A 17,224-nucleotide genomic window follows, 5' to 3' on the forward strand; every position below is an offset into this window, starting at 1 on the left:
TGTATTTGTATGTTTATTGATTATATGAATAACAAAGGGAATCTTTGGCTGCACCATAATTGATCATGGGCAATCTTGAGTTCTGTTCAGTTTCAGTCGCATCTAATTCATAGACTAATTTTGTGCCCATTTCCATTGAGCCTGGCAATGTGTCCAGAGTGACTGTTGTAGTCATAAGAGACTTAATGGTTCAAGTTTCACAGCCACCGAAAGACAAATAATCAAAAAAATATTTTGACTGTCTAAAACAGGCACAGTGCACTTCAGTAGCACTTGAATAACTGTTCACAAAAAAAACCAAACTAATGTCATCCCTTTTAAAAGGTATAAGAAAGCCATTAGATGCAGTTTTCCATTTTAGGTGCTGCCACGATGGATTCCCCAATCAATCCTATTCCCTCCTACACCTTGCATAGTTTAACTGGTGCCTTTGTCACTACCAAGTACACCCCCCGCCACTTTCAGCAACTTAAGCTTTGCATTTTGTTCCCCATCCCAGTTATTGACCTGTTATTTCAGAATGTGTTTGAAGCCACTGTGCATGAGCATTCTTTGAACCACTAAGTTCACTATGGACCAGTAGAATCTTTTATGGTATTTTGTGTTGCCTTTGATCCGCGGTGATGTGTTCAGCATTTCCATTGATAAGCTAAAGGTGACTGAAATGATAAGATAACAGAGCAAAGAACAAAACAAAAGTACAAGAAAAGACACGAATGAGAGCAAACAGTCAAAGGATGAAAAGAGTAAATAGAAGTTAGAAAATTCAGAATAAATTTGAAGGTTCTAAAGAAATAATAATGAAAACAAAAGGATAAGTTTAAACACAGTCATAAATCAACAAAGAAACAAAAGCAGCTAAGGAAAAGCTTTGAGGTAGATTGAGAAGTAAAATATAAGGCTGCATTTACACCACTATATTTACATTTTTGCAAAATGATTTCAGGTCCTTCGACCCCTGCCACCCACAATGTACCAAGACTTTATTACTTAAAATGCATATATACGGCTGCGGGTGAGGTGGCAGCTGGAGGAAAAGAATAGCTTTTCTATAATGGGGATCCCTTTACCCAGCATGGATAGTGACAGAGAAATTGCCCTTTTTCTGGGATTGAATCTTGTTTCCTCTGCTGCTATGTGCTGAATAAAGGTACCAAAGTCGGATACTTCTTGTTGGGTATGGGGATGGGTGGTAAGGGGGACAGGTGAAGAGAATCGAATGCCCTAAAAATACTCGGGCTGGGCTTGGGGTGCTAAAATCACTGGGAGCTCTAGAGAATCACGGGGAGAGGGAGATTGAAGAATGGATGGTGCATGGGGAGACGGAGAAGGAGAATAGGAAATAGGGTGGGCTGGCAGAGATGGAGACTAAGCTTAAGAGTGATTGAGAGAGTGCTCCCCCCTCCTCATCTGTTCACAAATCGCCTCCTAAATACCAGCTTCTGCACAAAACTGCAAAAATGTTCAGCTGCCAGCTAGTTTTTTAAAAAAATTCTTTCACAGGATGTGGGCGCCATTGACAATGCCAGCATTTATTGTCCATCCTTAATTGTTATTGTGACGGTGAGCCGCCGCCTTGAACTACTGCAGTCCATGTGGTGTAGGTACACCCACAGTGCTGTTAGGGAGGGTTCCAGGAATTTGACTCAGTGACAGTGAAGGAACAGCGATATAATTCTGAGTCAGGCTGGTGTGAGGCTTGGAGGGTAACTTGAAGGCGGTGGTGTTCTCATGCTTCTGTTGCTCTGTACTTAGGTCGCAGGTTTGGAAGGTGCTGTCAAAGGAACCTTGGTAAATTGCTGCCGTGCACCTTGTACACAATACACACTGCTGTCACTGCATGCTGATGGTAGATGGAGTGCTAATCAAGCGGGCTGCTTTGTGCTGGCTGGTGTCAAGCTTCTTGTTGGAGCTGCACTCATCCAGGCAAGTGAAGAGTATTCCTTCACACCCTTGACTTGTGCTTTGTAGATGGTGGACAGGCTTTGGAGAGACAGGAGGTAAGTTACTCACCACAGAATTCCCAGTCTCTGATCTACTCTTGTAGCCAGAGTATTTATATGGTTGGTCCAACTCAGTTTCTGGTCAATGGTAGCCCCTAGGTTATTGATAGTGGGGCATTCAGCATTGGTAATGTGATTGAATGTCATGGGGAGATGATTGGATTCTCTCTTTTTGGAGATGATCATTGCTTGTGATTTGTGTGATGCGAATGATACTTGCCACTTGTCAGTCCAAGCCTGGATATTGTCCAGATCTTGTTGCATATGGACATGGACTGCTTCAGTATCTGAGGAATCGCATATGGTGCTGAACATCCTCATGTCAGACCTTATGATGGAGGAAAGGTCATTGATAAAGCAGCTGAAGGTGGTTGGACCTTTGACTGCAGTGATGTCCTGGGACTGAGATGATTGACCTCCATCTTCCTTTGTGCTAGGTCTGACTCCAGCCAGTAGAGAGTTTTCCCCCAATTCCCATTGAATCCAGTTCTGCTAGGGCTCCTTGATGCCACACTCGGTCAAATACTGCCTTGATGTCAAGGATAGTCACTCTCACCTCACCTCAGTTCAGCTCTTTTGTCCATGTTTGGACCAAGGCTGTGATGAAGTCAGAAGTTGAGTGACCCTGGCAGAATCCAGACTGAACATCTGTGAGCAGGTTATTGCTGATTAAGTGCCGCTTGATAGCACTGCCCTTCCATCAATTTGCTGATGATCGAGAATAGACTGGTGCGGTAATTGACTGAGTTGAATTTTACCTGCTTTTTGTGTACAGGACATACCTAGGCAATTTTCCATATTGCTGGGTAGATGCAATGTTGTAGCTGTACTGGAACAGCTTGGCTAGGGTTACAGCTAGTTCTGGAACACAAGTCTTCAGTACTATTGTTGGAATGTTGTCAGGGTCCATAGCCTTTGCAGTATCTAGTGCCTTCGGTAATTTCTTGATTTCATGTGGAGTGAATCGAATTGGCTGAAGACTCATATCCGGTGATGCTGGGGACATCAGGAGGAGGCCAAGATGGATCATCGACTCGGCACTTCTGGCTGAAGGTGGTTGTAAATGCTTCAGCCTTACCTTTTGCCTTCTCATGGTTTATAAGATTATTCCAATAATATATTAGTAAAATTCATGTGATCAAACCTTCAGGTATGCCTGTAACCGGAGCTGAAGAACTGATTGCACCAGTATGCCAGGTATTGATAATTTGCTGAGAGCTACCTACCCAGCCCCCAGCACTTTGCCAGCTGCAACAGGAATGGAGGTTGTCCTGCGCAGCATTCTGCAGAATATTAATCCACCTCAATTTGGCTGGGATTCCCAAGCACTTCTGTCCCACAACAGTCACATTCCTCTATGCAAGTTGCTCGTGCTGTACTTCCCATGATCAGGATGTTCCTCTCAGTGGAAAAGCACCCGAAAATGACAATGAATTAGGAAATCCAATGAACAGGAAATAGGCTGAAATCACATCTTGTTGGGCCCACTCCAGAATTAGTCACAGTCCCAGATGAGGATGGAAAAAAGAAAAAGAATGCTGCTGCACAGCCAATCTTGCAAACATGCAAATGAAGGAAACTTGATGCAAGTCCCTAGTTCCTAGTTTGCAGGTTTCACGGTAATTACAATTGGTGGTTTATAATCATGCCTGGTTTCATTCTATTTTCTGTAAAGACAGATGAATGCACATGGTAGCACGTGCAAGATTTTAGAATCTGGTAGACATTTGGGGTCCTTGGGCTACACTATAGTTTAGGTAAATATTGAATATTAGCGGTGTCCTATTGGTTGTGGGGGCTATGAGTGCTTACACGCGTGAGCAGTAACGCTAAACCAAAAAAGTAGCTCCTGGAGACACATGAAATTTGTAACAGCTCTCCACGAGCCAAGCCTGGAGAGATCAACTAGCGTATACACTTCAAAACGTCACTGACTGCAATCAATTGATGGGAGTAATGACCGAAATGATCAAATGTATATGGTAGAAATTACATTCAAAAAGTGATGGTGTTCCCACCAGAGATCAGAGTTGAACCTATATTTGATTGCTATTCAAACTTGAGTTTCCAGCATTTTCAGAAGAGATTGATGTTAATTGCCTTGCTGGTTAGAAAGCATTTCAAACTGGGAGAAAAAGCAATTAGCGTGAATTTTGAAAGAATCTGAGACAAATAAAAATCATTGCATTATTACCTGCACTTTGGTTCAAAAATGGAAGCCTCCTGGTTCCCCTAAACCATTATCAAATCTTTATTAAGAAACTGTTCTCCCTGATCTTGATCTTGATCTTCCAGCCACCTCTCCCCAATGAAATCTATGTTGTCTGGAATTCAGATGGAGGGAGTAGGGTGGAGGGAGAAGAGCTGGTGTCTGGCAGCTATAGGATGCAATCAGACTGGGTAGGTATATGAGACCATGACTCTTTGACCAGTATGCCATTGCTGCTAGACTATTGAACCTTCTGCTTAACCCCATTGCCGGATGCTGGTATAATCCTCTTATCTCAATCCCCATCTTTCCTGTGCAGCTAGAAGCTGTAACATTATCTAGTGCTACTAACCCCTGTGCCCCCTTGCCACTACTACCCCCCCCCCCCCCCCCCCTTCAAATAAAACTTCTGTTGCAAACTGCACAATTTTTCCCTTTACCTTTGCTATTACAAAAGTGTAGTGGTTATTTCCATATTACATTATTTATCTGATTTTGTTTCCCTTTGCTAAATACAGCATATGCAGGGCTGTTGGTCAGTGCTTACTGTTTTTGCAATTTATATGGATTATGCATTGCTCTCTGGCTAATGTTCTACCTCAAGAATGGGTAGAGATATGTATAGTTCAGAAAGGCCTTGGTTGTCTTATTTTAATTATTGTCGTTGTATTTGAATAGAGACCCATCTATCAGATCATTCAGAGCATCTGATGCAGACCAGTGAAGTAAACCTTTGCAGTCAGCATATGGTTGGCTATAATGAGGTGGTAAGATGTCTTTGAACTTTACCATAAATGGTAAACATATTTGCGAACATCCATGTCAGGTAATTGACAAGCTGTGCATTATTTGATTCTAAGTAATTATGAGAAATAGAACTTTCTGATGCTTATATTTTTTAAAAACAGTATCTTCAAATTAAGAACATAAGTAAGAGCAGGGCCCCTCGAGCCCACCCAGCCATTCAGTACAATCTGATATTCTACTCAACTCCACTTATCTGCTTGCACCCCATATCCCTTGTTATCCTGAGAGATCAAAAATCTATCAATCTCAGCCTTGAATATACTCAACAATGGAGCATCCAAACCCTCTGGGGCAGACAGCTTCAATGATTCCCAGCACTCTGAGTGAAGAAATTTCTCTTCATCTCAGTCTTAAATGATTACCCCCTTATCCTGAGGCTGTGGGCCAATTTTCAAGATTCACCGGGCCAGGGGAAACAACCTCTCAGTGTCTACCCTGTCAAGCCCCTTCAGAATCTTGTATGCTGCAATGAGGTCACCTCCATTCTACTAAATTCAAGAGAGTATAGGCCCTATTTACTCAGTCTCTCATCATATGACAATCCTCTCAGCTGACCCCATGATGTTTCTTGGCATCATGTCAAACATGGGCAAGGAAACTTCCATGTGCGGCCATCCCCACCTTCCCCTCCCCACACCCCAGTTGATAAATCAGTACTCCTCCATGTTGAACACCAATTGGAGGAAGCACTGAGGGTGGCAAGGGCGCAGAATGCACTTTAATGGAGAACAGCTGCATAATTCTGAGGTGCACAGGGATCTAGGTGTTCGAATACATGATTCACAAAAAAAAGCTAACGGAATGCTGTTCTTTATTATAAGATGTATTGAACATAAAAGTAAGGATGTTATGCTTCAGTTATACAAGACTTTGGTGAGACTGCACCTTGAACACTGTGCAGTTTTGGACCCCTTATTTAAGGAAGGCTGTAAATGCATTGGAGGCGGTTCAGAAGAGAGTTTTCTAGACTGATACCTGGGATGAGTGGGTTGTCTTACGAGGAAAGGTTGGACAGACTGGGCTTGTTTCCACTGGAATTTAGAAGAGTGAAGGGCGATTTGATTGAAGTATACAAGATCCTGAATGGCCTTGAAAAGGTGGACGTCGAAAGGTTGTTTCCTCTTATGGGGTGAATCCAGAACTAGGGGGCATTGTTTAAAAATTAGGGGACGCCCTTTTAGGGCAGAGACAAGGAGAAATTTTTTCTTGGAATTGGAATTTTTTGCCTCAGAAGGTGGTAGAGGCGGGGTCATTGAATATTTTTAAGGCAGAGGTAGATAGATTCTTGTTAGGCATGGGAATCAAAGGTTATCGGGGTTAGTTGGGACCATGGAAATCGAAACACAAGAAGATCAGCCATGAACTTATTGAATGGCGGAGCAGGCTTAAAGAGTTGAATTATCTACTCCTGTTCCTATTTCTTATGTTCTTATGTATTCTGCGTGCGGGACTTCACCAAGAGTGGGTCAGTAGAACCAGCACAGACCGAGCTGGCTGAGTCCTGAAGGACATAGCTGCTAGACTGGGTCTGCGGCAGCTGGTGAGGGAACCAACAAAATGGAAAAACATACTTAACCTGAACCTCATCAACTTGCCTGCCGCAGATGTATCTGTCCATGACGGCATTGGCAGGAGTGACCACTGCTCAGCCCTTGTGGAGACGAAGTCCTGTCTTCATACCGAGGAAATCCTCCATCATGTTGTGTGGCACTACCAGTGTGCTAAATGGGATAGATTTCGAACAGATCTAGTAACACAAGACTGGGCAAACATGAGGCGCTGTGGGCCATCAGCAGCAGCAGAATTGTACTCAAACATATTATGTAACCTCATGGTCCGGCATATCCTCCACTCTACCATCACCACCAAGACAGGGATCAGCCCTGGTTCAATGAAGAGTGCAGGAGGGCATGCCAGGAGCAGCACCAGATATACCTAAAAATGAGGTGTCAACCTGGTGAAGCTACAACATAGGACTACTTGAGTGCCAAACAGCATAAGCAGCAACTGATAGACAGAGATAAGCGATTCCATAACCAACAGATCATATGTAAGCTCTGCAGTCCTGCCACATCCAGTCGTGAATGGTGGTGGACAAATAAACAACTCATTGGAGGAGGTTCCACAAATATCCCCATCCTCAATGTTGGAGGAGCCCAACACGTCAGTGCAAAAGATAAGGCTGAAGCATTCTCAACAATCTTCAGCCAGAAATACCAAGTGGATGATCCATCTCGACCTCCTCCAGAGTCCCCAGCATCACAGATGCCAGTCTTCAGCCAATTCGATTCAGTCCACGTGTTATCGAGAAATGTTGACGGCACTGTATGCTGCAAAGGCTATGGAACCTGCTCACTGACGCTCAGTTTGGGTTCTGCCAGGCCACTCAGCTCCTGACTACATTGCAGCCTTGGTTCAAACGTGGATAAAAAAAGCTGACCACCAGAGGTGAGGTGAGAGTGACTGCCCTTAACATCAAGGCAGCATTTGACTGAGTGTGACATCAAGGAGCCCTAGAAAAACTGGAGTCAATGGGAATTGAGGAAAGCTGTCTACTGGTTTGAGCCATACCTAGCACAAAGGAGGATGGTTGAGTTTGCTGGAAGTTAATCATCTCAGTTTCAGGACATCACTGCAGGAGTTCTTCAGGGTAGTGCCCTCGGACCAACCATCTTCAGCTGCTTGATCAATGACCTTCCATCATAAGGTCAGAAGCAGGATGTTTGCTGATGATTGCACAATGTTCAGCGCCATTCGCAATTCCTCAGGTACTGAAGCAGCCCATGTCCAAATACAGCAAAACCTGGACAATATCCAGGCTTGGGCTGACAAGTGGGAAGTAACATTCATGCCACACAAGTGCCAGGCAATGACCTTCTCTAACAAGAGAGAATCTAACCATTGCCCCATGATTCAGTGGCACTACCAATACTGAATCCCCTCACTATCAACATCCTGGGGGTTACCTTTGACTAGAAAATGAACTGGATTGGCCATATAAATACTGTGGCTACAAGAGCAGGTCAGAGGCTAGGAATCATGCGATGAGTAACTCGCCTCCTAACTCCCCAAAGCCATTCCCCCATCTACAAGGCACAATTCAAGAGTGTTATAGATTAATCTCCACTTGCCTGGACAAGTGCCGCTCCAGCAACACTCAAGAAGCTTGACATCATCCAGGACAAAGCAGCCCGTTTGATTGGCACCCCTTCCACAAACATTCATTCCCTCCATCACCAACGAACGTTAGCAGCAGTGTGTACCATCTGCAAAATGCACTGCTGAAACTTACTAAGACTCCTTAGGCGGCACCTTCGAAACCCACAACCAGTACCTTCCAAAAGGACAAGGGCAGCAGATAGATGGGAGCACCACCAACTGGAAGCTCCCCTCCAAGCCACTCACCATCCTCACTTGGAAATATATTGCCGTTCCTTCACTGTCACTGGGTCAAAATCCTGGAATTCCCTCCCTAACAGCACTGAGGGTGTACCTCCATGACAGGACTGCAGCAGTTCAAGATGGCTGCTCACCACCACCTTAAGGGCAACTAGGGACGGGTAATAAACGTCAGCCTAGCCAGTGACCCCTATATCCCATATATGAATTTTAAAAAAGGAACCAATCTGGTGAACTTCTAAGGCAAGTATATCCTTCCTTCGCTACAGGGACCAAAACTGCCCAAAGTGCTGCATTGTGGTCTCTCAAAAGCTGTGCTGATTCCCAGTAATTCAGTCATTCTGAAGCCAACAAAGAGACAGCTAAATGAATTACTTTGTGCACATATTTTGCCACATAAGTCAATGACCATGTTCTGAGGTCCACTCTAATTGTTGAAAGGTACGTAGCCTTGGTCTTAGTGTGTGTTTTTCAGCTTGCCAAAGATGAAGAGATCACTTTACAGCTTGTGATCCATTCCAATGAGCTGATATACAATGGCAAAGGTTCTCTGATGATCCCTGGGCCTACATATACTTGTTGGGAGATGCTTACTTGCTTCATTCAAATGGTTATGAAATTGGTTTACAGGAATGGTTTGATGCTGAATCCAAGCATAGTATACCTAGCATAAAAACATAACACCCAAGCACCCATGTTTCCAGACCTTAGACCCTATCCAATTGACTTCAAAAATACCCAGTTGAACCAAACTCTATTTTTGAACCTCATATCTGTCAAAAGTTAGACTATGTTTTGCAGTTTTGCTGAACTCCAGGACTAACTGCACCTCCTTCTCCTGATTGACACAATGGCTGTCCTCTGGTTAAAAAAACCCCAACACTTCAGCTGCAGCTCTGGCTAACTATAGGATCATTGCCTTTGGTCTTGTCAAATTGCAAAAGCATTACCATACCCTTGCAACACTAAACTTGTGCTCCCTTCTCCAAGGCCTGTCCAGAATGCTGGGAACCTATTTCCAATCCAGTATACCTTGCCTAACATCTTTCGTATGCTGAGATAAAATTTCAAAACTTTGGCATCTCAATCTGAAGAACTTTACAGGCTACCCACTCTTTGTATAATTACTGTATTCTTTGTGGCTCATATGCTGTTTTATGAGAAAAGTGTTATACAGTAGAGTGTCGCAAATCCAATTGTGTGAACGCTGGACTTCATTAGAATGTGCCATGCATCAACTTTAATAGACTAAAATTCAAAAATAATGTACCTGGACAATTTAGCTAGGCCTTGCATTGGAGTGGCATGGCACTTGACCAGCTGTCCCCTTCGCCGCCTGCGTGCTGGCCTTTTCCCATGCTTTGAGCGACCCTTGACCCCACCTGACTCAGCTTGACCCGAACTGACATTCGGCATAGCTTTGGTCTTGAGATTGCAGGTTTTGAGACACTACCTGTATCACGGAATGCACACTATTATTTTGCTTGTAACGTTGAACAATCTGTAGACCACAACATCTCATTCTTGACTAGAGTCTCCAGTGGTCAGAATTTAGTTCTTGTTTAGCAGGGAACTTTGCAAATTGCGTGGGAGTTATCACGTTGCTTTTGTGAGAGCTTGTTTGCAAATTGGCAGTTATGTCTCCTACATTACAATAGTAATTACATTTCAGAAGCACTTTATTGGGAATGTTGGGATGTCCTGAAGTTGTGAAAGGCACTATGTAAATGCTTGTTTTTCTTTCTTGATTTTTTTATATTAAATTGAGTGCCTGGCTAGGCCACTTCAGATGGTGCTGTTGAGAGGGTTCGCAGGTTGCTGAATTAATCTGTTTGGTTTTGTAACAGTTTAGCAGATTTAACTTTGTCTTTTATCTGCTGCCAGCCTATAAATGACTAGATTTATTGGTTTTCATTTTCACAATGTGCAGCCACAACATTTGAAGTCATCACCTCAGTTGCTGTTCCACAGCCACTACACTTCTGCATCTTCCCCCTTGTTCCTTCTTGCAATGCTGTTTAATTCTGAGATTTTAAAAAGGCAAGATGTACAATTGAGGCAGGTAAAGTAACATATTACAGTCAACAAGGCTATTGATTTATAGTTTACTCAAAAAAAGAATGAGCAGATTCAGCATTTAATCTCAAGAACACCATGTAATAATAAAAACTGCCTTTTTCAATCACTGTGAATCAGTAACCTTGATGATGGATTGTGAATTAAATGGCATGGCACCATGTTGTACATCATTGTATCATCTGATTCACCATACATACTCATTAACCATCTATTTGTGCATTTATCTTTTAAGTTCAGTGCTTGGATGCATGTTTAATTGAAAACTCTTAATTATCTGTAGTACACATTACTCCTGTAGGTGGTTTTATGATGGTATCTGCAATATTAATGTATCACAGTGACACACCATAGCTGTTATTTTATAGTGAGCGTATTTGCTCTAATTGTACAATCTGATCACCAGTTTCCCAAAACAATATTCAAAATGCTTTCTGCGGTTTTCTTTCACCCACCATATTTTCCCTGTGTAACTGAGAGTTCTTGTAGTGTATCCATGATAAAGGTTTAAGCAATTCTTAAAACATTTTGTTTGCAAGAGCATGATTGCGTTTATCCATTTAATTGTCTTTTGTGTGGTTTAAGTCTTTAAAGTTAAGTATGTCAGTTTAATAGGTAAGTAATGTGAAAACACAGCAAGTTCTTAAAAATAATCTGGAGTTTGAGGGTGAGCTGTCGTATGAGGCAAAGGCAGAGCGGCATAAATTGCACAGTAAATAATGGAAATTCTCAAAACATGATGTTTTCCTTCTCAACTTGCTGGTTAGTTTGCACATTGATGATGGTGTGTGTATTGTAGACTGGCAGCTTTGCTCTGCCTTGCCAGTTGTATAGCTTTGCTTTTTCTTCCCGCAACAGCTTTGCTGGTCTGCAACTATTCTGGGGCACCTCACCATGCCAGTGCCCAATCCCTTCTGGTTTGTGGCCCCTGCCAGGGGGGTGTTCTCATCAACTCTGCTGGCAGCTTCTTGCCAAATCGATGTCTAGTTCTGAGGTCCTGAATCTCCCTGTAGCAGCAAAATAGGAATGATGGCTAGTAAAAGATAAAGCAGACAAAAATTGGTGTGTTCTTAGAAAAACAGAAAAACCTGAACCCCACAGTCTTCCTTGAGTTCTGGGTTTATCTTTTTGTATTAACAAGGAAGTGATTCATACCCAATCAGTTAAGTGTAGTCACTTATTATGTAAGCAAATTTAGGAGCTATTTTGTGAACGGTATAGTTCTTAAAACAGTAAATTTGATAACCAGCAACATCAAAGCAGATAATTGGTTGGTTAAGGGCCCAGTGTTTGTTATTGCACAATGAAAACTCCCTGTCCCACTTTGGATAAGGCCTTTGGATCTCATATAAGCATGCAAACGAGGCCTTGATTTAACATATCTGCACAAGGCAGAAACTTGGCTATACAGCACTCCCTCTGAACTGAAATGCCATACCCTCTCTTGGGTTAGCAATCTGTCCTGTTTTAATTGACCATAGCAGAATATTTGTTATTTGAGGAGAACCTGTGTAAATATGCGCTGAAGTCCTAAAGTGGTGTATGAATTCATGACCTGGTCATTTAGGGATGAACCTATTGCTCAATTGACACCTGGATTTCCACAGGGCGCACATGAGCTATGCCACTACCCAGACCTTAGAATGCAGCAGTTGAATTACACTATGGCCATAAGTAGCTTTCCCCAGTCAACTACATTGCCCTATTCCCTGAATTTATCCCTCGCTTAACCGCTGCACTTTCCATGAAACCTACAACTGCAGATCTTCTGTCTCCCTTAGAGAATATTCTTCTCCTTTAAGCTCTAAGAGCAATGAAACATTTTCCAAGTTAAATATGCTTTGAATCTTACATAACAATCTTCTTGATTCTGCTTATTTGAGCTTATTTTTCAGTCAAGGCGTACTTCTCTTCAGGCCACAAGATTAAGGCTGTACAATTACTAGATGTCATTAGAAAATTCCAATTTAGCAACTAAAGAGATATTTTGGGCTGAATTTCTGCCTGGGGCAGATTGACCTTTGCGATTGGATTGGGTCATGGTTCCACCCACTGTCCTAAATCAATCCTGATTCCAAAGTTTTTATTTGTGTCTGAACTCATTAAAAATGTTGGGTGGGCTGCTGACGGTATCTCTGTCACAAAAAGGAGCCTGTGTCCTGTTAGACAGCAAAATTCAACAAGCGCAAGTGTTAGAAAAGGAAGTTGGTTCAAAGAGGCAGAAGCATCCAAACACTTTTGACATAGTTGGTATGAAGGCCTCTGAAAGAGCCATGGACAGGAAAGGAAAATCCAGCATCCATCAGTGGACTCCTCATTTCTTTCAAACCCCCAACTATACCAGTAGATTGCAGGCTAAAATGCATAGTTGGCTGTACATGCATACTAGTGCTTAACATGTTCCCCAAAGAAATTCTTTGTGTACAGATATACTGGTCTATCAAAGATATGCATTGTTAACTACTGGTCTATTACTAAATGTTGTAGGCTTGCTTCATAAAGCTGTTGTTTGTAACATAATTATGCAAATGATATCTGTCCTATGCACTACCTAAAGATTACTGCCATCCACTCTTCCTTGATTAAGTTGACTGCCTCACTCATTTGAGTAGCAGTATTACATGAATCATTCAACCCTATCCAGAAGGCAGTGCAGAAATAAACTTAAATTTGAAATGGGAGATTTATCATTGGTATGCCTTTCAATGCAGCTAGCCACCAAGAATTGAGATTGCATTCAGCCCTCATTTTCTGTTTCTGTTTAAAAATCTCTGATCCTTTTCATATCACAAAGGTGATCCTGAGTGCAAAAATAACATTTGAGGTAACCGTGGTAGTATCAGTGACCTATGAAATGTTCCTGGAACGATAGCAAGGCTGCAATATGTTAGTTGTATTTGTTCTTGGCTCTGCCATTTTTAGCTATGCAGCTCAGTTTTGTTGGCCTGTTTTTTAAAAAATGGTCCAATTGCATTAGGTAAGATCTGTGGCCAGATATCATCTGCAAACATTGTGCAGGTTCCTGAGGATACTTAAGCAGCTTCTTTATACTTCAGGAAGGATTCAGAAGCAAATTGGATCCTGTCTACACAGCAGGGTTCCAAATCATTTTAGTGGCTTCAAATGACAAACTCTGTGCTTGCAATATTGCTCGAATCCAGCCCACAGTTAAATGGAGTGATTCCAGACCAGCGGGAACTGACACATTTACAGAAAGTGGTTCAGCGTTATAAAAAGAGGATGGGGGAACTTTGAGCTATTGAGTCCAATAGGTCTGCCAGCATCTGTGGAGAGAGAAAGTGTTTCAGATTGGACTGGAAAAGGAAGACTTGTTAAATGAATGCATCATACCCATGGAGGAAGAATGCAAATTAACAGCTGTTATAAGGGAACCTAAAAATAGTCAAGAAAAGGAACGTAATGAATATGGATCAAATAATTGGGATAAGTCTCCAGGATCTGATGATTCCCACTCAAGGGCATTAGAAAATGGGCAGAGAAATTACAGATGCATTAGTCAGAATTTTCCAATACTCTCTAGATTCAGGAACTGTGCTTTTTTTTGGGTTGGAAAATTGCAAATGTCACTCCATTATTTAGGATAGGAGGAAGAAACCAGCTAATGGCAGATGTGTCAGTTGAACATCGATTGTGAAGATGTTACTACAATCATCAAAGACAGTTGTCCAAGTGCTCAATCACTCATCATCTGATAAAAGTGTCAGCATGAACTTATGAAAGATAGGCCATGGTTGTTTTCAGATTGGAGGAAGATTTGTATTGGAGTTCTTCAGGGGTCAATGTTGTCAAATGACAAATTCTGCTTGCAATATTGCTCGAATCCAGCCCACAGTTAAATGGCGTGGTTCCAGAATAGTGGGAACTGGCACATTTACAGAAAGCAGTTCAGTTCAACTCTTGCTCTTCCTGATATATATTTATAACCTTGACTATGGTGTGCAGGGCTTGATTTCAAAATTTGCAGATGATATGAAGATTGGAAATGTTGTCAACAGTGATGGGGATAGTCTTGAATTTCAAAAGGACATAGACATGTTGGTGGAATGGGAAAATGAGTGGCAGATAAAGTTCAATGCAGAGAAGTGTGAGGTGATTCATTTTGCCAGGAAAGATATGGTGAGACAGTACAAAATAAAGGGAGAGCCTCTGAAGAAGATGCAGGAACAGAGGAACCTTGGTATATGCACACATAAGTCCTTGAAGATGACAGGGCATGTTGAAGAGCAGTTAATAAAGCATATAGTATCTGAGGCTTTATTAATACAGGCATTGAATACAAGAGTAAGGAGATCATATTGAACTTCTTTAAGACACTAGTTAGGCCTCATCTGCTTCCAGTTCTGGGTGGCATACTTAAGGAAGGATGTGAAGGCCTTGGAGAGAGTACAGAGGAAATTCATGAGAATGATTCCCAGGATGAAGAACTTAAGCTATGGGGATAAATTGGAAAGGTTGGGACTCTCTTCATTGGAGAAAAGAAGGCTGAGAGGAGACTTGATCCTGGGTATACAAGATCCTGAGGGGTATGGACAGGGTAAATAGTGAGAAACTATTCCCACTCAAGAGAACATCAAAAACTAGAGAGCAGATTCAAAATAATTGGCAAAAGGAGCAAATGTGATGTGAGGAAAATTTATTTCACCCAGAGGGTGGTTGGAGTCTGGAACAAACTTCCTGAAAGAGTGGTGGAGGCAGGTTCGATCGAGGTATTCAAAAGGGAATTGGATTGCTACCTCAAAAGAGAGAATGTGCAAGGTTACAGGGATAAGGCAGGAGAGTAGGACTAGGTGGATTGCTCTTTCAGAGAGCCAGTGTATTTCGATGGGCCGAATGGCCACCTCCTGCACTGTAAAGATACTGTGATACAGTATCTAGTTGAAAATTTTGTCACTGCCACGGTGGATAAAGGAGCATTTATTTGTGTTACCTATGTGGATGTCAAGGAGGTATATTCCATATAAGAGATTATTAACAGAAATGAGAGCGCAAAGAATTGGAAGTAATCTTGTGATGTAGTTTTATAATTGGTTGGGAGGCAGAAGACAGGGTATAAATACATAAAATCTGCCATGATTCATAGCAAATGACAATTGGTGTTCCCAGGGATCTTTACTGCAAGCTGCGTTTTTCACCACATTTATTAATTACTTGGAAAGAGTAATTTCTTCTGCATCCATGTTGTATACCCAAGTTTGCAAGTAGCACTAAATTAGCAGATACAATAAATTGTGTAGATTAAAACTGGAAGTTACAATGGGACAGAGACTAAGTGTGTGGCAAATGGAGCTTTAATGTGGAGAACTGCGAGGTCATCCACTTTACATTTGAGAAATATAAATTAGCATATTTTCTTAATGATAAGACTAGGTATGGATGAGCAAAAGCATTTAGATATTCTTGTACGCTAGTGCACAGGTATAAAAAAGTAATCAAAAAGTCTAATGGAATGCTGGCATTTACCTCAAAATGATTGAAATTCAAAAATGAAAATGCGATGTGTCATTTGTTTCGCAGACCCTAATTGGCTAATTGTATTTGGTTCTGGGCACTGAACCTCAATAAAGATGCTTTGGAAGGATATGGAGCAGATTCACCAAAATTATAACAGGGCTTAAAGAGTTAAATTATGAGGACAAATTGACTTGCATTTTCTTGGTTTATAAGGTTGAAGGGTGATCTAATCAAGATATCTAAAGTGATAAAAAATATTCAATTTGATCAGTACAGAGAAATTATTTCCTCCAGTGGGGTAATCCACATCAAGAAGGCATACTCTTAAAATTAGAGCTTGACTAGTTAGAAGTGAAATCAGGATACACTTACCATGCAAACAGTAGTGGGCATATTCCCCAAGTCAATTGAAACTTTCTACTGACCCACGTCTTGAATTTTGTTTTGTAGAAGGCTAGTGAGGGATGTGGAACATAAACAAATAGTAAATTTGAGATAACGATCAATCATGATCTAATTGAATGGCACAGCAGACTCGAGGGTTTGAATAGCCTACTTCTGTACCCATATTCCTAAGAAAAAAGGTTGTTATAACGGATTTATGATGTTGCATTAATTGTAACATCCCTAATTGATATACAGGTATGACCACGTGAAGCCGTCAAACCAAGGATTGTCGGAGGTTCAGAGTGGTCCTACGCCATTGATCCCGAAGGATTCTGCCACCGCATCAGCTACTAAACTTACTCCACTTACCAAATTAAATGGTGAAATGAGCACAAAAACAGTGATTGAGGAATCCAACCCTGCAACAACAAGCTCAAACCTGGAGGACTGGGTTAATGCAGCAGAGTTTATACCTGGACAGCCATACTGTGGACGAAGTAAGCTGATTCGACATGTTTACGTGCTTGATACTTAACAAAATAAACAAAAAAAATCACAAAACAATCTACTGTAGTATTTTTCAGTTTACTTTATATAGCCTCCAATGTTCAAAATTATTTACAATACCTTGTACAAAGCAGTTCCCTACCTATTTACCTTACAAATGAACAAGGGCTACCTGTATAGGAATAAGTAAATGATTCAAATTTGATTTCCTTTTTAAAAGAGCTTTTAGTTTTAAGTCTTTTGCTCAGATTTTGTGAAAATTGAGGTTACAATGTTAAAACTAAAACAGCACAATTTGATCTATGTTAGATTTATGAAGGTAAGTTATGTTTCTGTGCCTGGATATTTCTGCCCCCCCATCCCT

General features: G+C 41.6%; 1 protein-coding gene across 1 annotated transcript in view; it reads left to right on the forward strand.

Moving 5' to 3' along the window:
• Window positions 1-17,224, forward strand: part of mkrn1 (makorin, ring finger protein, 1) — a 98,678-nt gene that overhangs the window by 24,419 nt on the left and 57,035 nt on the right. The window contains exon 3 of the mRNA XM_041215592.1: window positions 16,609-16,850. Within this exon, the coding sequence (XP_041071526.1) occupies window positions 16,609-16,850 (242 nt within the window). The remainder of the gene's footprint in view (window positions 1-16,608; window positions 16,851-17,224) is intronic.

Source organism: Carcharodon carcharias, chromosome 21 (assembly GCF_017639515.1).
Source record: "Carcharodon carcharias isolate sCarCar2 chromosome 21, sCarCar2.pri, whole genome shotgun sequence".
Taxonomy (NCBI): domain Eukaryota; kingdom Metazoa; phylum Chordata; class Chondrichthyes; order Lamniformes; family Lamnidae; genus Carcharodon; species Carcharodon carcharias.